We start from the raw sequence: 21,810 nt of genomic DNA on the forward strand, positions 1-21,810 counted from the left end.
TCGCTGCTGTAAACAGGTTAGACGCATTGTTACTGTCAAAAGTAACTGCATTACAGTAACGCGTTATTGTCCAACACTGTATATCATGGTAGGATAACCAAACACACAGACAATAAACAAAAAGAAACAAAGTACTAGGTACTTGGTATTTCACTTCCTGATAAACCTGATTGGATGTTTTAAATGGAAGTTAAAAACAAGTGAATATAAATAACAGGAGCCCAAAGTGATGACGTTTTATTTGTAGATGTGAAAAATTTAAAGGTTTGCACAAGTATTAAATAATAATAATAATAATAATAATAATAATAATAATAATAATAATAATAAATAACAACAATAATAATAAACAATGAAATAGAAATAATAATAAATAATGCCGTTTCTTTATTCCTTATGAAAATGTTGTGGTTATTGGATTGATTTATTGTGTGTTATAAACCAGCTGGGATGGAAAACTGCTGCATCACCATTCGCTCAGGTAAAAACATTACCTGGCCTCCTGCGTAGGAAATTGTTTATCGTGATTGGGCAGTCTGACTTTACCCCGCCTACTGCATGGTCAATCTCTTTTCTTTGATTGGCTGGTGGTGTATACGGCATGCTGCCAGAGTAAGTATAATTAGGGAAGCGCTCAGCTTCATAGACAGATCCGAAAAGTTCTGGAAGGAGTTTTTGCTTCAACAGTGATTGAACGGCACTTCCAACCCTAACCCTTAACATTTTTGTACGTTTTGATAAGAAAACGATCAAACCAGCCGAAATGGAGAGTCAGATTCGTCAGAACTACCACCGCGACTGCGAGGCCGCCATTAACAAGATGATCAACATGGAGCTTTACGCGTCCTACACCTACACGTCCATGGTGAGAAGCTCCGAGGGTGTAAAATGTGCTGGGGTTTAAGGTGGGCAGCTGACTGACTGGGAATGAGGTGGGTTAGTGTTCCTTTGTATTTCCGGTGTTTGACATTAGGACTCTTTTCCCACAGGCCTACTACTTTACTCGCGATGATGTCGCGCTCGAGGGGTTCGCGCATTTCTTCAAAGAGAACAGTCATGAGGAGCGCAAGCACGCGGAGAAGCTTATGTCCTTCCAGAACAAGAGAGGCGGCCGCATTTTTCTCCAGGACGTCAAGGTTATTTACACCTTCATTATTTATACACTAAGATTATTTAGTTTCATTTAGGACATGTCTAACAAAGGTACATGACTTCTTATCCCCCCCTCCATTAAACTCAGTAGTGGTATGATCCGTTTCGGTCTAATCATAGAGACTACATGATGATTGTTTACTGCAGTGCAGCTCCACGTTCATTTCCAATTATAATGAATTTATTTCTACCACAATTACTCTCGTGTGTGTGTTTGTGTGTGTGTGTGTGTCTGTGTTTGTTTGTTTTCCAGAAACCTGAGCGTGATGAGTGGGGCAGTGGACTGGAGGCCATGCAGTGTGCTCTGCAGCTGGAGAAGACTGTAAACCAGGCTCTGCTGGACCTGCACAAACTCTCCACTGATAAAAGAGATCCTCATGTGAGTGTGTGTGTGTGTGTGTGTGTGTGTGTTTTGTGCTGACACTCCCTTCTGTGTGGGTAGTGTCTCAGATAAGTCATGGTCACGTGTTTGTGTCCTTTGGTCATGTCTGTTTGTATCAGTTTCCTAAATGAGGAACTGAAACCTTTTAGCAAAAATCTTTTCCACTGAAAGTCCTGTATGTTTTCAGACTGGAGGGGGGGTTTGTGTGTGTTTAACCGGTCTTTGTTTTTCTGCCCATCAGCTGTGTGACTTTCTGGAGTCTCACTACCTGAACGAACAGGTGGAGGCAATAAAGAAACTGGGTGACCATGTTACCAACCTCACCAAGATGGATGCTGCCAACAACCGTATGGCCGAGTACCTGTTTGATAAACACACCCTGGGAGAAAAGAGTTAAATGAACATCACCCAATTGAGATTGTGATAAGAATCCTGATTTGTGTTTGTGTAGAACTGAGTGTAAACATCAGCTTCCTGAGTTTCATGTACCTGTTAATCATGACTGATTCTGATGAATAAACATTTTGAGCCACATTAGTGCCTGAGTGTGTTCTGTGTGATTAGTCAACAGGTTGGGGGTGGGGTGGTGGTGGTGGTGTCGGTGGGCGTGGTGGTGTGTGTGTGTACGTGTGTGTTTGTCGGGGGGGGTTACAGCACAGTGAAGGGAGCGTTTCAAACACCAATTGAATATCAAATAATTACCAATTTGGCTTGATTTGTGGACAACAATGGGGAGACGTTAAGAGCTCTTATTGAAAGAAACGAGGCTTTGTGTGAAGCCTTTTGAATGAACAGCCCACCTTGAGAGGGGTTGTGGTGTCTGGCAACTGAAGGCTTGATGACAAGTGGGTCACCTATGCTGAGACTCGCCATAAGATCAAGCGGATCTCCCCAGCAATACTTCATGTGTTTTGCACATGCTGGGAGGACTGGAAGAAGCTGCTTTCTAGGGCTGGGAGGAGGTTCCAGAAGCTTACAGTCATACACGTCTCTTTTCTGATCCGAAGTATTTAGGAGAGCCGGCCATTCGATACTGAGGTGCGTGACAGCTAGTACACAAGGCTCCAGAAGTACTGATTGAGGCAAGGCAGTGGAAGCCTGAGGGGCCACGCATGACGGGGTGGGCTCCTCGTCATCCGAGCCATCGAGGAGGCCTGCCTTGTCCTCATCCACAGAACTGGTCGGTCTATCGGGGAAACGGTGTTCGGCCGGTAATAAATCTTCGAAAAAGGATGGGCACTGGTCGGCCCAGTTTGAGTAAGCTGCACCACGAGAGGCCCAGAGTGCAAAGCGGCAGCGTCTTTTCCTCCCTCCGAGTCGGACAAATTGAAGTCAAGGCACTGCGAAGCGGGCACTTTGAGCCTGCGACGCAGGAGCTTTTTTTGGGAGCGCTAAACAATGGCTACAATTCTCAGGAAGGTTGATATTTTCTTGAGCATGTCTAAAACTCAGGCAGACAATGCAGAAGGGATGGGAATCCCTAGCGGTGATGTGACAGGTTGTCCACCGGTGTATCCGGTGCCAACTTAGAACGCACCATGAGAAAAGTTATGAAATAGGCAGGCAGCCTACAGAAAAGGTGTGAGTGTGGGTGGCTTGCAAAAGCTAACCTGGCTAAGGAGAAGCACATCTGGTGGAGGCTGATCCGATGTGTCCTCCTGAAGACAAATAGTGTGGTCTGATAACCATGGAGCTTTGAGGTAGGATATACAGAAGTCACGAGAAACAAATGTCAAATGAGGAATAGTAGAGCGTGCAGGTGCCTTATGCACTCTGGTAAGGGGCGGTTCCTTACCTGCCATTGGGCATGCGCTCCTGTCTGTCAAACAAGACTTAGTGCAATTGTATTCTTCTGCAAAGGTCGCGTATGGATGCCCTTCTCATAGGTGGATCTTCAACACGATATTATGAAAGAGAACTCCAGGCTCGAACTCACCACAACACACGTGACCTCATTTACATCATTTTTTTTTAATCAGTGTTTCACTCATTAATATCATCCTATTAATAGATATTTGTGTGTAAGAGTAACATTGGAGTCTTTTAATCTAAACTAAGTTTATGTGAAAGCATAAAGCACATTTATTTTTACTGGAGTAATATTTTACAGTGTATCTTTAACTCAACTACATGGTTTTTGTACTTTGTCCACCTCTGGTTGCTCATTTTGTTGTTTAAACTAAAGGTAAATGTACTGATATTACAACTAGCAAACCAACCTGTGTAAACAAAGTGATGCCACAAACACAGGGACCTAACCCTAGCTACATTTCAGAATCATTTATTGCTCTGACTTTAGCAAACATTGGACGTAAGATTGGCTAGTCACTGCTTTTTACAACAAAATCAGAGAATTGAACAGAATTTAGCTTACTACAGGCCTCAGAGCTTTAAATGTTTTCCAAAAAATATTGAAACTCAAGGTGAACATTTGCTGCTGCAAATTTGAGCTTAATAGCAAACATTACTGGTTCTCTTTTTCTTACAAAGTTCAAATCAAAATGCCTGAAAATTGTACAGCTAACATTTAGCATTTTGCATATAAATTAATAATTATTTACCTTTTTCATCACTTTGTGAATGCTAACATTATTTATGAAACAATAAAATTGTGTAATTGAACCAGGTGATTCTGCACAATGGAATATCTGTGGATATCTGATGTCTATGGTGGCCGAGAAGTGCAAAACACACTAACAAATCCGAAAACAAAACAACAAATTTGCAAACACATAAACAAATCCGAAAGCACAACAACAACATCATTGAACGAGACACCTGTTATTCAAGATATACAGGAAGTATGAAATCACTTTGTTTCTTGTACGTGTGTAAAGTTTTCTGTTTACTTAAACTATTTTTTATTTCAATTAGTGCACCTTTAAATATAAGAAAATAACAGAAGTAAACAGAAACAAGAAGAAACTGAAATGAATTCAAAGCTACTTTGATGAAGGACATTCATATGCAGTGATGTTGGAGATGCTGCAGTATATCGTGACATGAAGTTTAGTTTGTTCACTTTAACACGTACCTTCCAACTTTCTCCTGCTGCGGACTGTTACTTCAGACACTTTATGGTCTGATATCCATAACTGGATTTACCCAAAGGTTACCCATCTAAGAACTTTCACTGTAAAGGAGATTATTTTTGGACTTGTAATGAACAATAACAGACGACTTTCTTGTTAATAATATACTTCTGATGGGAAAATTTTATATACAAAATCGAAATACTTGAAAGTGAAACCATAGTTTTTTGCATTTTATAATGAGTTTATTTCTTTAACAAAAGCCCTTAGTGTTTAAAAAGAAAAATGCAATGAAGCTTTTGTCTTTTATATAAAAATATGATTTACAGAATAAACCATAGCCCTGTTTATTTTTATCCTTTTTTAAATGTATTGTTATTATTATTATTATTATTATTATTATTATTATTATTATTATTATTAAGTGTATTTATTTATCTATTTTTTTCTTTCCTCTAAATGTGTATATATTTGTATTTTTATGCACCTGTTCTGTGTATTGTAATGTAAATTGTACTTGTTGATGCCACATTGTTTGTATGTGGAAAATTGCTTAAAAAATAATTTTGCTGTAATTCCTTAAATTGTTTTGAATGACAGGTTTCTTTTCCAATGATTGGTAAGTGTTCCATTTGCAAACTATACCTACCTTTTCCGGTTTGTCTGAATTGTCATTGTGTTTTCGAGTTTGTCAATGTGTTTTGAACTTCTCGGCCACCGTAAATGTCCTTCATTTTGCAGAGTCACAATGACAAGTTTTTTACATCATTAGATTATTAGATAGTCTCTCTGTAACATGAACATTCATGTATTATTCAGAAGGGAAAATGTCCTCAGGTCCAAGACCACAACATGACTGTAAACTTTACCAGACTGTGTGTGTGTGTGTGTGTGTGTGTGTGTGTGTGTGTGTGTGTGTGTGTGTTTTAAAATTATTATATATGTAAATGTTCATTAAAAGGATATTTTAAAGATCATGCATCTGAGCTTCACTCATATTCTCACAGGCTGTAATGCTGAATTAGCATTTTTAATCAAGGGTCATTTTACATTGTCAGTGTCCCAGGGGTTACACCATTTTACACAAACACCACATTTCATCATTTCTATATATTAAATATATAATAATTATTTGTATTAAGAATTATTTTATTTTTTAGATTTAAAATAGAAAACAGTATCAAATATAAACACACAATAAATACTATATTTTAAATAAAGTTCAGATTTATTTGACCAATTATAAAAAATAATATATATATATATATATATATATATATTTTTTTTTTTTTCTATGTTTTATTTAATTGAATTTAAGATGAGATTTTGTACTTTGTATTTTTCAGTCTTCTGGATTGCAGTTTTTGATGACCATTTTCCGTTTTTTTTATCTTATTAACGATCATGATGAGAAGGTGGGAAATTGTCAGAATCCTTGATAATTTATTACTATTTGTTTTTATTGTGATAATCCTGATTGGATGTTTCAAATGGAAGTTAAAAACATGTAAATACAAATAGCAGGAGCCCAAAGTGATGAATTATAACAGTTAAATATTGTTTAATTAAGTTTTATTTGTAGATGTGAAATATGTAAAAGTTTGCACAAGTATTAAATAATAAAAATTATAATTATATAATAATAATAATAATAATAATAATAATAATAATAATAATAATAATGCAGTTTCTTTAATCCTTATGAAAATGTGGTTATTGGATTGATTTATTGTGTGTAATAAAACAGCTGGGATGGAAAACTGCTGCGTCACCATTCGCTCAGGTAAAAACATCACCTGGCCTCCTGCGTCAGAAATTGTTGGTTGTGATTGGCCAGTCTGACTTTTCCCCGCCTACTGCATGGTCAATCTCTTTTCTTTGATTGGCTGATGGCTGGTGGCGTACACGGCGCGCTGCCACAGTAACTATAAATAGGGAAGCGCTCGGCTTCATTGACAGATCCGAAAAGAGTTCTGAAAGGAGAGTCTTGCTTCAACAGTGATTGAACGGAACTTCTTCTTTCCTGCTTAAACATTCCAGATTTTGACTTCTAAATTTCTGTTTTTGTACGTTTTGATAAGAAAACGATCAAACCAGCCGAAATGGAGAGTCAGATTCGTCAGAACTACCACCGCGACTGCGAGGCCGCCATTAACAAGATGATCAACATGGAGCTTTACGCGTCCTACACCTACACGTCCATGGTGAGAAGCTCCGAGGGTGTAAAATGTGCTGGGGTTTGAGGTGGACAGCTGACTGACTGGGAATGAGGTGGGTTAGTGTTCCTTTGTATTTCCGGTGTTTGACATTAGGACTCTTTTCCCACAGGCCTACTACTTTACTCGCGATGATGTCGCGCTCGAGGGGTTCGCGCATTTCTTCAAAGAGAACAGTCATGAGGAGCGCGAGCACGCGGAGAAGCTTATGTCCTTCCAGAACAAGAGAGGCGGCCGCATTTTCCTCCAGGACGTCAAGGTTATTTACACCTTCATTATTTATACACTAAGATTATTTCGTTTCATTTAGGACATGTCTAACAAAGGTACATGACTTATCTCCCCCACCCCCCCGTAGTGGTATGATCCGTTTCTGTCTAATCATAGAGACTACATGATGATTGTTTACTGCAGTGCAGCTTCACGTTCATTTCCAATTATACTGAATTTATTTCTACCACAATTACTCACGTGTGTGTGGTGGTTGTTTTCCAGAAACCTGAGCGTGATGAGTGGGGTAGTGGACTGGAGGCCATGCAGTGTGCTCTGCAGCTGGAGAAGACTGTAAACCAGGCTCTGCTGGACCTGCACAAACTCTCCACTGATAAAGGAGATCCTCATGTGAGTGTGTGGGTAGTGTCTCAGATGAGTCATGGTCACATGTTTAACGAGTTTGTGTGTGTTTAACCGGTCTTTGTTTTTCTGCCCATCAGCTGTGTGACTTTCTGGAGTCTCACTACCTGAACGAACAGGTGGAGGCCATAAAGAAACTGGGTGACCATGTTACCAACCTCACCAAGATGGATGCTGCCAACAACCGAATGGCCGAGTACCTGTTTGATAAACACACCCTGGGAGAAAAGAGTTAAATGAACATCACCCATTTTGAGATTCTGCTAAGAATCCTGATTTGTGTTTGTGTAGAACTGAGTGTAAACATCAGCTTCCTGAGTTTCATGTACCTGTTAATCATGGCTGATTCTGATGAATAAAAATTTTGAGCCACATTAGTGCCTGAGTGTTCTGTGTGATTAGTTGAAAGGTTTGGGGGGGGTGTGTTTGGGGATGGTTTCAAACACCACTTTATTAAATTATTTACTGACTTTCTCTTCAATTTAGTTTTTTTTTTTTTTTTTATTCTGTAGGTTAGGGTGGGGAACGGGCAGTTTGGAACTGATTTGTCATCTTGTGGACATTACAGTAAAGTGAGCTAAGGGTGATAAACATATAAAGCAGGTGTTTATAGACAGTGACTACATTTAAAATGGAGATTAGAACTATTCCACTGTAAAGAAGCTATATCTGAGGCCCTTTAGCAGCTGTATGTAGTATAGCTGAGCCTCACCCATTTAAATTGTCACATACACATTCATACAGAGTGACATGTAAAATGCTTTTTTTTTTGACTGTCCAGCTTGTAAACATAAAGAAATAAAACAAAGATTAGAGTGACACATGTATTAAAATATAATCTAAATATGAAAAGGTTAATAAAAAAAAAATATATACAGTGGTACCTCGACATACGAGTTTAATTCGTTCCGTCAAATTGCTCGTATTTCAAAGCAAATTTCCCCATGGAAATGCTATTAATCTGTTCCAGCCCCCAAAATGCCACCCCAGTTGTGTTTGTTACATGTTTTTGAATAAGAAAAATGTATTACTAAATGACAAATCTTGTATAAAAACAAGAGAATGTAAAGATATAAGGTTTCATTCAGTGTATTTTTGTTTGAGATGAGACGACTTGAGCTAACGAAAAATGCCGGTGGGGTGTGTGTGTGGGGGGATATATATGTGTATAATTAAGCAGAAGGAATGGGTGGATACGTATGACTAATATTGACAGAAGTACAGATTAAAAAGACCCATTTTGATTGTCATTACTGTCATTCCATTTTCAGCCTATTGAATAGCAACCAGAGCACATTTCTATTAAAAATGCTTCACAAATGATTTAATTCAGGGCCAGTTCAAGGCAATTATAATAGGGTGGGCTGGTAGAAATAATAGGTGGGCACTCAGTTCTAGTGGCCCCAACTCCTTTTCCCAAGAGCCTTGAAGTGTACTTACCTCTCATTCTGAGAGAAGGTGGTACCAGTGGAGCAGTGCTGGAGGATCTCAGATAGCGTGGTGCAGTGCGAGATGTGACAAGGTCACTGAGATAAAATGGTGCTGGTACATTTTTGGCCTTGTAGGCATCATCAGTGTTTTAAATCTGATACGTGCAGCTACTGGAAGCCTGTGAAGGAAGCATTAGTGGGGTGGTGTGGGTGAACTTGGGCAGATTGAACACAATCGTGCAGCTGCGTTTTGGATCATTTGCAGTGGACAAATAGTGTTCAGAGAAAGACCTGCCAGCAAAGAGTTACAGTAGTCCAGTCTCAAAATCACAAGAGACTGAACAAGCACCTGGGCAGCCTGTGTGGACAGAAATGGTCGAATCCTTCTGATGTTGTAGAGAAGAAATCGACAAGAACAAGCCAAATTAGCAACACTTGAGGAGAAGGACAGTTGATTGTCCATAGTTACCCCAAGGTTACGAGCAGTGGCTAAAGGGGAGAGCAGAGACTCATGAAGAGTTATTCCAGAGATCTTGAACTGGAGATGAATCACCTGGGATGACCAGCAGTGCTGTTTTGCTGGGGTTGAGTTTTAATTGATGAGCACGCATCCATAAAGATAAGTCTGTCAAGCATTTCGAGATCCGAGGGGAAGCTGTGGTATCTGAGGGAGGGAAAGAAAAGATTAGTTGAGTGTCATCAGCATAGCAGTGGTAAGAAAACCCATGTGAGGATATGACTTCACCAAGAGAGTGGGTACAGAGGGAGAAAAGGAAAGGACCAAGTATCGAGCCTTGTGGGACAGCAGTGGTGAGTCTGCACTGGGCAGATGTGGACCTCCTCCATGTTACCTTGTATGAGCGACCTTTCAGGTAGAAAGCGAACCATTCCCATGCTGTTCGCCAGATACCGAGGCTCCTGAGTGTAGACACAAGAGTCTTGTGGTTGACTGTGTCGAATGCTGCTGAAAGGTCCATTAAGATAAGTACAGATGACAGCTTGGCTGACCGAGCAGCATGCAGTTTCTCAGAAACAGCCAAAAGGGCCGTCTCTGTGGAATGTGCCGCTTTGAACCCAGACTGTTTAGGATCATGGAGGTTGTTCTGTGAGAGACAGACAGACAGTTGGTTAAAAACAGTGCGTTCCAGAGATTTAGAAAGAAAGGAGAGAAGGGATACCCGTCTGTAGTTGTTGATGTCTGATGGATCCTGAGCAGGTTTCTTTAAGATGGGAATGACCCTTGCTTGCTTGAGGGTAGTTGGCATATAGCCAGATGTTAAGGACCCGTTGATGATTGTGGAGATGAAGGGCAAAAGATCTTGTGAGATGATCTGAAGTGTAGTTGTAGGAATTGGATCCAGAGGGCAGGTTGTGAGATTGCAAGATTGGATGACTTGCAGTATCTCATCTTCTGTTAAGGTTGAGAAGCTTGACAACAAATGAGTAGGGGATTCCTGGCTGTGAAAACACATTTGAAAATTTTAAACATAAGTGTATTTTAACTTTGCACTCCATAACTCTCCTTTTTATATGATCAGATTAGTTCTAAATTATAATTAAATTCAAAAAAAATTTATCAAGCCTTCTTTCAAACTTCAGTTCAAAATCAAAACTTTCTATAAAAAGTTTTTTACAAATTTTATGTAACTTAAAAAACAAATTTTTTTCTTTGTACCCAATCCATTAGATTACCAAAAACAGCATTAGAACATTATAGAAACACGTTTTTTTTTCAACATGGACATTTTTACTCAACTACATTTAGTGAAATCAGTCGTTTCTTTTTATTAATGAGGATAAAAACGTAACTGATGAAACACGCAGCGAGTCACCAATCAGGGTCGAGCGCACGCTCTGTTTTACACGTGTTTTGTTTGGCGCTTGGTGTATCCACTGATCACCAACATACAGTTCAGCATCAGTTCAACATCAACCAGAAGATTTAGAGAGAAATAAATGATGAAGAAACTCCAGACCCAAACCCACCACAACACACGTGACCTCATGTACATCATTTTTTCTTTTATCAGTGTTTCACTCAGTCCCTTACGAGGGAAATATCAAGGTCCGTGACGTCGGAGTGACGTGGGGCCTCCTTCCCGTGGGCTCACCACCTGCAGGAGGGACCGTAAGGGACGGTGCTGTGAGGATTGGGCAGCAGTCGAAGGCGGGGGCCTGCTTAGACTGCTGCCCCCGCGACCCGAATTACGGATAAGCGGGAGAAAATGAATGAGTGTTTCACTCATTAATATCATCCTATTAATAGATATTTGTGTGTAAGAGTAGCATTAAAGTCTTTTCATTTAAACTGAGTTTATGTGAAAGCATAAAGCACATTTACTTTTACTGGAGTAATATTTTACAGTGTATCTAACCCAACTACATGGTTTTTGTACTTTGTCCACCTCTGGTTGCTCATTTTGTTGTTTAAACTAAAGGTCAGTGTACTGATATTACAACTAACAAACCAACACTGTGTAAACAAAGTGATGCCACAAACACAGGGACCTAACCCTAGCCACATTTCAGAATCATTTATTGCTCTGACTTTAGCAAACATTTGACGTAAGATTGGCTAGTTACTGCTTTTGTAGCTTACTGCAGGTCTCAGAGCTTTAGATGTTTCCCAAAAAATATTTAAATTTAAGGTGAAAATTGGCTGCTGCTAATTGTAGCTCACTAGCAAACATCACTGATTTTTTTTCCTTACAAAGTTGCCTGACATTTGTAACGCTATAATTTAGCATTTTGCATATAAATTAATAATTATTTACCTTAATGCTAACATTATTTATGAAACAATACAATTGTGTAATTGAACTGGGTGATTTTGCAAAATGGAATATCTGTGGATATCTCATGTCCTTTATATGGCAGAGCCACAATGACTCAGGTTTTTTATACTATACCAAACCAAACTATACCTACCTTTTCCGGTTTGTCTGAATTGTCATTGTGTTTTCAAGTTTGTCAATGTGTTTTGCACTTCTCGGCCACCGTAGATGTCCTTTATATTTCAGAGTCACAATGATTTAAGTTTTTTACATCATTAGATTATTAGATAGTCTCTCTGTAACATGAACATTCATGTATTATTCAGAAAGGAAAATGTCCTCAGGTCCAAGACCACAACATGACTGTAAACTTTACCAGTGTGTGTGTGTGTGTGTGTGTGTGTGTGTGTGTGTCTTTAAAATAAAAAATAAAATAATAATAACATAATAATACAATTATTATATATGTAAATGTAAATTAAAAGGATATTTTAAAGATCAAGCATCTGAGCTTCACTCATATTCATACAGGCTGTAATGCTGAATCAGCATTTTCCATCAAGGGTCATTTTACACCGTCATTGTCCCAGGGGTCACACCACGTTACACAAACACTCACCACATTTCATCATTTCTATATATTAAATATATAAAATTATTTGTATTAAGAATTATTTAATTTTAAAAAATTTAGATTTAGATTTAGATATCAACTATAAACAAACAATAAATACTATTTTTTTTTAATTAATTTCTGAATTATTTGACCAATTATAAAAAATATATACTTTTTTTAATGTTTTTATTTAATTGAATTTAAGATGAGATTTTGTACTTTGTATTTTTTAGTCTTCTGGATTGCAGTTTTTAATGATCATTTTCCTTTTTTTTTAATCTTATTAACGATCATGATGAGAAGGTGGGAAAAAAAATTGAAGTAAAAAAAAAAAAGTAAATATAAATGACAAGAGCCCAAAGTGATAAATTATAACAGATAAATATTGGTTTTATTTAACCCAGCCATTAGGGGGGCACAAGCCAGTGTACTCTTAGTGCCGGTCCCAAGCCCGGGTAAATGGGGAGGGTTGCGTTAGGAAGGGCATCCAGCGTAAAACATGTGCCAAATCAAATATGCGGATCACAAATGAGAATTTCATACCGGATCGGTCGAGGCCCGGGTTAACAACGACCGCCACAGGTATCGTTAGCCGACAGGGTACCGGTGGAAATTGGGCTACTGTTGGCCGAAGGAGGAGAAGGAGAGGAGGAAGACGTCTACAGAGACGGCAGGAAAAGGAGCAGTGTAGGAGAGTAGAGGTTCGGGTTGGTACTTTAAATGTTGGTACTATGACGGATAAAGGGAGAGAGATAGCTGATATGATGGAGAGGAGAAAGGTAGATGTGTTGTGTACAGACCCCCAGGACCCTACGCTGATTTTCTTCATGAGTTTGCTTGTTTTCTCTCAGACCTCCTGATCAGCTTTGATAAAGTGCTGCTTGTAGGAGATTTTAATATTCATGTAGATGATGAAAACGATGCCCTAGGATTATCATTTGTCGATTTACTAAACTCTTTTGGAGTTAAACAAAACGTCACCAGACCAACCCACCGTTTTAACCACACACTAGACTTAATAATATCCCACGGAGCAGACGTCACTGATATAAATATTTTACCTCAGAATGATGACATCACAGACCATTATCTCCTACTGTACACACTACCGGTAGAGCAGATTAACCGTGTTTCACCATGGTATCGACTTGGTAGGACTATTATTCCAACCACTAAGGACAGATTCATAAATAACCTGCCTGATTTATCTCAGTTTCACATTAAACCCATAAATGCTGATCATCTTGATGAGATGGCGAACAACATAGACCTTATCCTCACTAGCACTTTAGACACTGTTGCCCCCATCCGGTTAAAAAAGGTTCGAGAACAAGCACCTGCACCTTGGTATAATAGTCATACGCATGCCCTAAAGAGAACAACACGTGATCTGGAGAGAAAATGGAGGAAAACTAAATTGGAGGTATTTAGAATTGCGTATAAAGACAGTATGCTTAGCTACAGACAGGCGCTAAAAGCTGCTAGAGCTAAACACCTGAGCAAACTCATAGAAAATAACAAAAACAATCCCAGGTTCCTTTTCAGTACAGTCGCTAAATTAACAACAAATCAGGGATCTGAAAAATGTGTTCCATCACAGTTTAGTAGTGAAGACTTTATGAATTTCTTCACTGAAAAAATAGATAACATTCGAAAAACAATTGTGGCAGTTCAACCTCTGACAGCATCTCCCGACACAATCGTACTTACAACCCCACAACTACACTGTTTTACATGTATAGGACAGGAAGAGCTGTATGATGCTATTATGAAAGCTAAATCAACAACATGTCAGTTAGATCCAATTCCCACTAAACTACTGAAGGAAGTGTTATATACAGCTGGTGAGCCTCTTCTCAATATTATTAACTCCTCACTATCGTTAGGTCATGTCCCTAAATCCCTCAAGTTAGCAGTTATTAAGCCCCTCATTAAAAAACCTAATCTGGATCCAAACACGCTATCGAATTACAGACCAATTTCAAATCTCCCATTTATGTCTAAGATTTTAGAAAAGATTGTCGCTGCCCAGTTATGTAACCACTTGCAGGAGAACAATATCTTTGAAGAGTTTCAGTCAGGTTTTAGGCCCCATCATAGCACAGAAACTGCTCTAGTTAAAATCACTAATGACCTGCTTTTAGCTTCAGACCAAGGCTACATATCCCTATTAGTTTTACTAGATCTTAGTGCTGCGTTCGACACTATAGATCATGATCTTCTCCTCGATCGCTTACAGAATTACATCGGTATTCAGGGACAGGCATTAAGCTGGTTTAAATCCTACCTGTCCAATCGTTACCATTTCGTAGATTTAAATGGAGAGCTATCCAGGATAATGCTAGTAAATTATGGCGTGCCACAAGGGTCAGTTCTGGGACCCCTGCTTTTTACAATATACATGCTTCCATTAGGAAATATTATTAGAAGGCATGGAATTAGCTTCCATTGTTATGCTGATGATACCCAGCTATATATTTCATCCAAACCAGGCGATACAGCTCAATTAGCTCGCATAACTGAGTGTGTTGAAGAAATAAGAGATTGGATGACCCATAACTTTCTGCTATTAAATCCTGATAAAACGGAGATTTTGCTCATCGGCCCAAAAAATAGTACACAGAAGCTCCAGCATCTCAGCCTGCATTTAGACGGTTGTTCTGTAACTACTAGTTCAACGGTAAAAGACCTGGGAGTTATTTTAGACAGCAACTTATCTTTTAAAAATCACATCAATCAAGTTACAAAAACAGCCTTCTTTCACCTTAGAAATATTTCTAAGCTAAGAAATATGTTATCTATATCTGATGCAGAGAAGCTCGTCCATGCGTTTATGACCTCTAGAATAGACTACTGTAATGCATTACTAGGTGGATGTCCTGCATCATTAATAAACAAGCTTCAGTTAGTTCAGAATGCCGCAGCAAGAGTTCTTACTAGGTCAAGAAAATACGATCATATAACCCCAATCTTATCGTCCCTACATTGGCTTCCTATTAAGTTTCGAATAGACTACAAACTACTGCTACTCACTTATAAAGCACTAAATGGTTTGGCTCCCATGTATCTATCCAGTCTCTTAACACACTACAATCCGTCACGCTCCCTGAGATCTCAAAACTCTGGGCTTCTAGTAGTTCCTAGAATAGCAAAGTCCACTAAAGGCGGTAGAGCATTTTCACATTTAGCTCCTAAACTCTGGAATAGTCTTCCTGACAGTGTTCGGGGTTCAGATACACTCTCCCAGTTTAAGTGTAGATTAAAAACATATCTTTTTAGCAAAGCCTACACATAACACACATCACGCACATCACATCACAACCTTGTGCTCCAGAACATCTGATCACATGCACATTATCAACTTGTGCTGTTAATATCATGAACAGCAGCTACGCTAATTCCTCTCCACTGCTTCTCTTTCTCTCCCCATCCCGAGGCTTCCTGAGGTTTGGCCAGCTCCAGTCACGTCCCACCTCGTGAAGATTATGGACCTATGGATGATCATGGAGAAGTAGATGCCGAGTGTTTAAAGGCCCTGGCATGGAGAAGCTGATGCTGGATCTATGATGATCACAAATTGTTCTGTATTGTTGAAAGATTTATGACCAAACTTTTGATGTCACCCATATGAGGATGGGTTCCCCTTTGAGTCTGGTTCCTCTCAAGGTTTCTTCCTCATATCATCTAAGGGAGTTTTTCCTTGCCACTGTCGCCACGGCTGCTCATCAGGGACAAACGCACACCATTCACCTTCACTGTTGTTTTCTGTAAAGCTGCTTTGAGACAATGTCTGTTGTGAAAAGCGCTATACAAATAAACTTGACTTGACTTGACTTGACTTGTTGTGTGTTCAGGAGACCAAGTGGAAAGGGAGTAAGGCCAGGAACATTGGAGGTGGGTTTAAACTGTTTTATCATGGTGTGGATGGGAAGAGAAATGGTGTAGGGGTGATTCTGAAGGAAGCGTACAGTAAGAGTGTAGTGGAGGTGAAGAGAGTTTCTGATAGGGTGATGATCATGAAGGTGGAAGTTGAAGGGATGATGATAAATGTCATCAGTACCTATGCTCCACAAGTTGGCTGTGAGATGGAGGAGAAAGAAAGATTCTGGAGTGAATTAGATGAAGTGGTAGATGGTGTACCTAGGAAAGAACGATTGGTGATTGGGGCAGACTTTAATGGGCATGTAGGTGAAGGGAACAGAGGTGATGAGGAGGTGATGGATAGGTATGGTTTTAAGGAGAGGAATGTGGAATGGCAGATGGTGGTAAATTTTGCTAAAAGGATGGAAATGGCAGTGGTGAACACGTATTTTAAGAAGAAGGAGGATCATAGGGTGACGTATAAGAGTGGAGGAAGGTGCACACAGGTGGATTATGTTCTGTGTAGGAGATGCAACCTGAAAGAGATTGGAGACTGTAAGGTGTTGGCGGGGGACAGTGTAGCTAGACAGCATCGGATGGTGGTCTGTAGGATGGTTTTGGAGGCGAAGAAGAAGAGGAGGAAAGTAAGGTTTGAAAGAAGAATAAGATGGTGGAAACTGAAGGAGGAAGAGTGTAGTGTGAGGTTCAGGGAAGAGGTCAGACAGGGGCTTGGTGGTGGTGAAGAGGTGCCGGATGATTGGGCAACTACTGCAGGAGTGATGAGGGAGGCAGCTAGAAAAGTACTTGGTGTGACATCTGGAAATAGAAAGCAAGACAAGGAGACGTGGTGGTGGAATGAGGAAGTGCAGGAGAGCATTAGGGGAAAGAGATTGGCAAAACAGAAGTGGGATCGACAGAGTGATGAGAAAAGTAGGCAGGAGTACAAGGAGATGCGGCAGCAGGTTAAAAGGGATGTGGCGAAAGCCAAGGAAAAGGCATATGAGGAACTGTATAAGAGGTTGGACACTAAGGAAGGAGAAAAGGATTTATACCAATTGGCCAAGCAGAGGGACCGAGCTGGGAAGGATGTACTGCAAGTTAGAGCAATAAAGGATGGAGAGGGAAATGTGTTGACTAGTGAGGAGAGTGTGTTGAGAAGATGGAGGGAGTATTTTGAGCAGCTGATGAATGAGGAAAATCAGAGAGAGAGAAGGTTGGAGGATGTGGAGTTGGTGAAGCAGGATGTAGATAGGATTAGTAAGGAGGAAGTGAGAGCAGCGATTAAGAGGATGAAGAATGGAAAGTCGGTTGGACCAGATGACATACCGGTAGAAGCGTGGAGATGTTTAGGAGAGATGGCAGTGGAGTTTTTAACCAGATTGTTTAACAGGATTCTGGAAGGGGAGAGGATGCCTGAGGAATGGAGAAGGAGTGTGCTGGTACCGATCTTTAAGCATAAGGGAGATGTGCAGACCTGCAGTAACTACAGGGGAATTAAGTTGATCAGTCACACCATGAAGTTATGGGAAAGAGTAGTGGAAGCCAGGCTGAGAGAAGAGGTGACCATCTGTGAGCAACAGTATGGTTTCATGCCGAGGAAGAGCACCACAGATGCCTTATTTGCTTTGAGGATGTTGATGGAGAAGTATAGAGAAGGACAGAAGGAGCTGCATTGTGTATTTGTGGATTTAGAGAAAGCGTACGACAGGGTGCCGAGAGAGGAGTTGTGGTATTGTATGAGGAAGTCAGGTGTGTCAGAGAAGTATGTGAGGGTGGTGCAGGACATGTATGAGGACAGTGTGACGGCAGTAAAGTGTGCAGTAGGTACGACAGACTGGTTCAGGGTGAAGGTTGGACTGCATCAAGGATCGGCCCTGAGCCCTTTCCTGTTTGCAGTGGTGATGGACAGGTTGACGGACGAGGTCAGACAGGAGTCTCCCTGGACTATGATGTTTGCAGATGATATTGTGATTTGTGGTGAGAGTAGAGAGCAGGTTGAGAAGAGCCTGGAGAGGTGGAGATATGCGCTGGAGAGAAGGGGAATGAAAGTCAGTAGGAGTAAGACAGAGTACATGTGTGTGAATGAGAGGGAGGGCAGTGGAGTGATGCGGTTGCAGGGAGAAGAGGTGAAGAAGGTGAAGGAGTTCAGGTACCTGGGGTCAACAGTGCAAAGTAATGGAGAGTGTGTTATGGAAGTAAAGAAAAGAGTGCAGGCAGGGTGGAGTGGGTGGAGAAGAGTGACAGGAGTGATTTGTGATAGAAGAGTATCTGCAAGAATGAAAGGGAAAGTTTATAGGACTGTGGTGAGACCTGCGATGTTGTATGGATTAGAGACAGTGGCATTGAGTAAAAGACAGGAGGTGGAGCTGGAGGTAGCAGAGCTGAAGATGTTGAGGTTTTCGTTGGGAGTGACGAGGATGGACAAGATTAGAAATGAGTTTATTAGAGGGACAGCACATGTAGGATGTTTTGGTGACAAGGTGAGGGAGGTGAGATTGAGATGGTTTGGACATGTGCAGAGAAGGGACATAAATTATATTGGTAGAAAAATGCTGAAGATGGAGCCACCAGGTAGGAGGAAAAGAGGAAGGCCAAGGAGGAGGTTCATGGATGTGGTGAGGGAAGACATGCAGGTAGTTGGTGTAAAAGAGGCAGATATAGAGGACAGGGTGGTATGGAGACGGATGATCCGCTGTGGCGACCCCTAATGGGAGCAGCCGAAAGAAGAAGAAGAAGAAATATTGGTTTTATTTGTAAATGTGAAAAATGTAAACGTTTACTCAAGTATTAAATACTATGAAATATAATAATAATAATAATAATAATAATAATAATAATAATAATAATAATAATAATAAATTACAACAACAATAATAAACAATGAAATAGAAATAATAATGCAGTTTCTTTAATCCTTATGAAAATGTGGTTATTGGATTGATTTATTGTGTGTAATAAAACAGCTGGGATGGAAAACTGCTGCGTCACCATTCGCTCAGGTAAATACATCACCTGGCCTCCTGCGTCAGAAATTGTTGGTTGTGATTGGCCAGTCTGACTTTTCCCCGCCTACTGCATGGTCAATCTCTTTTCTTTGATTGGCTGATGGCTGGTGGCGTACACGGCGCGCTGCCACAGTAACTATAAATAGGGAAGCGCTCGGCTTCATTGACAGATCCGAAAAGAGTTCTGAAAGGAGAGTCTTGCTTCAACAGTGATTGAACGGAACTTCTTCTTTCCTGCTTAAACATTCCAGATTTTGACTTCTAAATTTTTATTTTTGTACGTTTTGATAAGAAAACGATCAAACCAGCCGAAATGGAGAGTCAGATTCGTCAGAACTACCACCGCGACTGCGAGGCCGCCATTAACAAGATGATCAACATGGAGCTTTACGCGTCCTACACCTACACGTCCATGGTGAGAAGCTCCGAGGGTGTAAAATGTGCTGGGGTTTGAGGTGGACAGCTGACTGACTGGGAATGAGGTGGGTTAGTGTTCCTTTGTATTTCCGGTGTTTGACATTAGGACTCTTTTCCCACAGGCCTACTACTTTACTCGCGATGATGTCGCGCTCGAGGGGTTCGCGCATTTCTTCAAAGAGAACAGTCATGAGGAGCGCGAGCACGCGGAGAAGCTTATGTCCTTCCAGAACAAGAGAGGCGGCCGCATTTTCCTCCAGGACGTCAAGGTTATTTACACCTTCATTATTTATACACTAGGATTTTATTCACACACACACACACACACACACACACACACACACACACACTGCATTGTGTTACTTTGTAGCAGTGTTGTTTCCCAATTTCTTACTACATAGCAAACATGCTGGCAGGCCTTCATTGTTTGCAGTTAAAACAAATAAATGGGTAACTGCAGATTTAAAGTTGTCAAGTCAAAAAGCTTTTATTGTCATTTCAACCATCTATAGCTGATGCAGTACACAGTGACATGTAGCACCAGGGTTCTGGAGGAACTTTGTCTCATCACACAACATAAGACAACGACGGTGTGGGACAGATACACAAAACACATTTTATATATTTTTTTAAAAATAGACTTTTCTTCAAGATTTATTCATATAAAGCTTACAAGCTCTGGACCTCAATATCAGCTACTCGTGGGTCAGGGTGCAGGTAGTAGACAGTAAGTGACTTATGGTTTGATCGACAAAATATTAAATGATGCCTAAATGATGATTGCTTTTAATGATGCCTTGAACTCCAAGATAAGGGTTGTTTCATTTGAAACACTGCTCACTGTTTAACCAATATACTTTTACATCTCCATCTTTTTGCAAGGCTGCAGGGAGGCTAAAGAGCTGCAGGTTGCTGACCCCTGACCTAAGATTTTATTCTGGGTTTGAAGTCTCTTGAAATGTTATATATAAAATAGTGTACATAAAATGGAGTGTGTATGTATATTATATTTACAGTTTTTGCACATGTAACAGTATTGGGCATTGCTCAAGGGCCCAACAGTGGCATCTTGTAAGTGTTGAGCTCTAATTCTCAACCTTCCAATCAGAAATCAAACCCTGAGCTTCCTCTCTTTTTGTGACGTACCACAATGCAGTGAAGCGGATTTTAAAGGTTTGCTCCCTCCAACTACCACATGGTAGCGCTGATTCACCAGATTCACGTTTTATAGATTAATGCTGTAATCACAAGTTCACATGAGAAACTCTTAGTGCATAGAACTCTTAGTTTCTGAATGATATCTAACTAAAATATATAAAGTTTAAAAAAATGTGTAAATAAAAAAGGAGACCATTGTTTACTTAATGTTGGAGATGAAATTGTTAAATCATGTTCCTCTTTTTCTGCAAAACTGTGAATAAAAGTGTATATTCGGATTCACCACAATAGGAAATTTGTTTGCATGCGCTTTAAGAAACCAGAGCGTAATGAGTGGGGCAGTGGACTGGAGGCCATGCAGTGCGCTCTGCAGCTGGAGAAGACCGTAAACCAGACTTTGCTGGACCTGCAAAATTATTTTACTTACACTTTTTTTCCTTTGTTGCCCATCAGCTGTGTGACTTTCTGGAGTCTCACTACCTAAACGAACAGGTGGAGGCAATAAAGAAAGTGGGTGACCATGTTACCAACCTCACCAAGGTGGATGCTGCCAACAACCGTATGGCCGAGTACCTGTTTGATAAACACACCCTGGGAGGGAAGAGTTAAAACTGCCTTCACACTAATCAAAAGAACCTCCATCATTAAACCAGAGTTAATGTGGATGTCTGCAGATTAAGAAAGTAGTTTCATGTCTGTCCTGCCTGCAATTTCTTGATATTCAAATTTGGAGGATTAAATACAAAAAATTAAATAAACCTTTTGAGCTGGAGATCGTTTTGTTTTTGTATATACACACACCTAGAGCAACGCAGTGTGGCATTAAATTGTTACTTCAACAGTGTGGCTTTATATAAATTATATAAATATTCCTGAACTCCATTTGCAGAATTACACTAAGTGTAATTATGAGGCTGCAGTTTAACATTGTTTCTGGGAATGTGCTTCTGAGCTCTTAATTTACATAATTACATTTAATTGATCGGGTAATCAGGATGCCCACTCAGCAAGATCAAAACAACAAGATACAGATGGCTGTAAGTGTGTTGTGTATAATGAGAAGGTGGGAAATTCTTGATTATTTATTGCTATTTATTTTTATATTGATAAACCTGATTGTGTTTTAAATGGAAT

The 21,810-nt window shown here is 40.0% G+C and overlaps 2 protein-coding genes and 1 pseudogene across 3 annotated transcripts; all 3 read left to right on the top strand.

Moving 5' to 3' along the window:
* Window positions 1-702: 702 nt before the first annotated feature.
* LOC310740247 (ferritin, middle subunit-like) lies at window positions 703-2,068 on the top strand. The gene is made up of 4 exons (XM_083566784.1): window positions 703-865; window positions 990-1,136; window positions 1,406-1,531; window positions 1,776-2,068. The coding sequence occupies exons 1-4, from the start codon at window positions 764-766 to the stop codon at window positions 1,929-1,931; spliced, it is 531 nt and encodes a 176-aa protein (XP_083422910.1). The 5' UTR covers window positions 703-763; the 3' UTR covers window positions 1,932-2,068.
* Window positions 2,069-6,461: 4,393 nt separating this feature from the next.
* Window positions 6,462-7,789, top strand: LOC310740244 (ferritin, middle subunit). Its single transcript, XM_083566781.1, has 4 exons — window positions 6,462-6,770; window positions 6,895-7,041; window positions 7,278-7,403; window positions 7,496-7,789. The coding sequence occupies exons 1-4, from the start codon at window positions 6,669-6,671 to the stop codon at window positions 7,649-7,651; spliced, it is 531 nt and encodes a 176-aa protein (XP_083422907.1). The 5' UTR covers window positions 6,462-6,668; the 3' UTR covers window positions 7,652-7,789.
* An 11,461-nt stretch (window positions 7,790-19,250) lies between these two features.
* LOC310739972 (ferritin, middle subunit-like) lies at window positions 19,251-21,448 on the top strand (annotated as a pseudogene). Its single transcript, XR_014538219.1, has 3 exons — window positions 19,251-19,516; window positions 19,641-19,787; window positions 20,993-21,448. The product of XR_014538219.1 is annotated as a ferritin, middle subunit-like (transcript).
* The last annotated feature ends 362 nt before the right edge of the window (window positions 21,449-21,810 follow it).

Source organism: Silurus aristotelis (genome assembly GCF_946808225.1).
Source record: "Silurus aristotelis genome assembly, chromosome: 17".
Classification (NCBI taxonomy): domain Eukaryota; kingdom Metazoa; phylum Chordata; class Actinopteri; order Siluriformes; family Siluridae; genus Silurus; species Silurus aristotelis.

Coding starts and splice junctions, on each gene's coding strand:
- LOC310740247 (XM_083566784.1), top strand. CDS start 764: ATGGAGAGTCAGATTCGTCAGAACTACCACCGCGACTGCGAGGCCGCC. Junction 1,137..1,405: donor TTTTTCTCCAGGACGTCAAG/GTTATTTACACC, acceptor TTTGTTTTCCAG/AAACCTGAGCGTGATGAGTG. Junction 1,532..1,775: donor CTGATAAAAGAGATCCTCAT/GTGAGTGTGTGT, acceptor TCTGCCCATCAG/CTGTGTGACTTTCTGGAGTC.
- LOC310740244 (XM_083566781.1), top strand. CDS start 6,669: ATGGAGAGTCAGATTCGTCAGAACTACCACCGCGACTGCGAGGCCGCC. Junction 6,771..6,894: donor CCTACACCTACACGTCCATG/GTGAGAAGCTCC, acceptor CTTTTCCCACAG/GCCTACTACTTTACTCGCGA. Junction 7,042..7,277: donor TTTTCCTCCAGGACGTCAAG/GTTATTTACACC, acceptor GTTGTTTTCCAG/AAACCTGAGCGTGATGAGTG.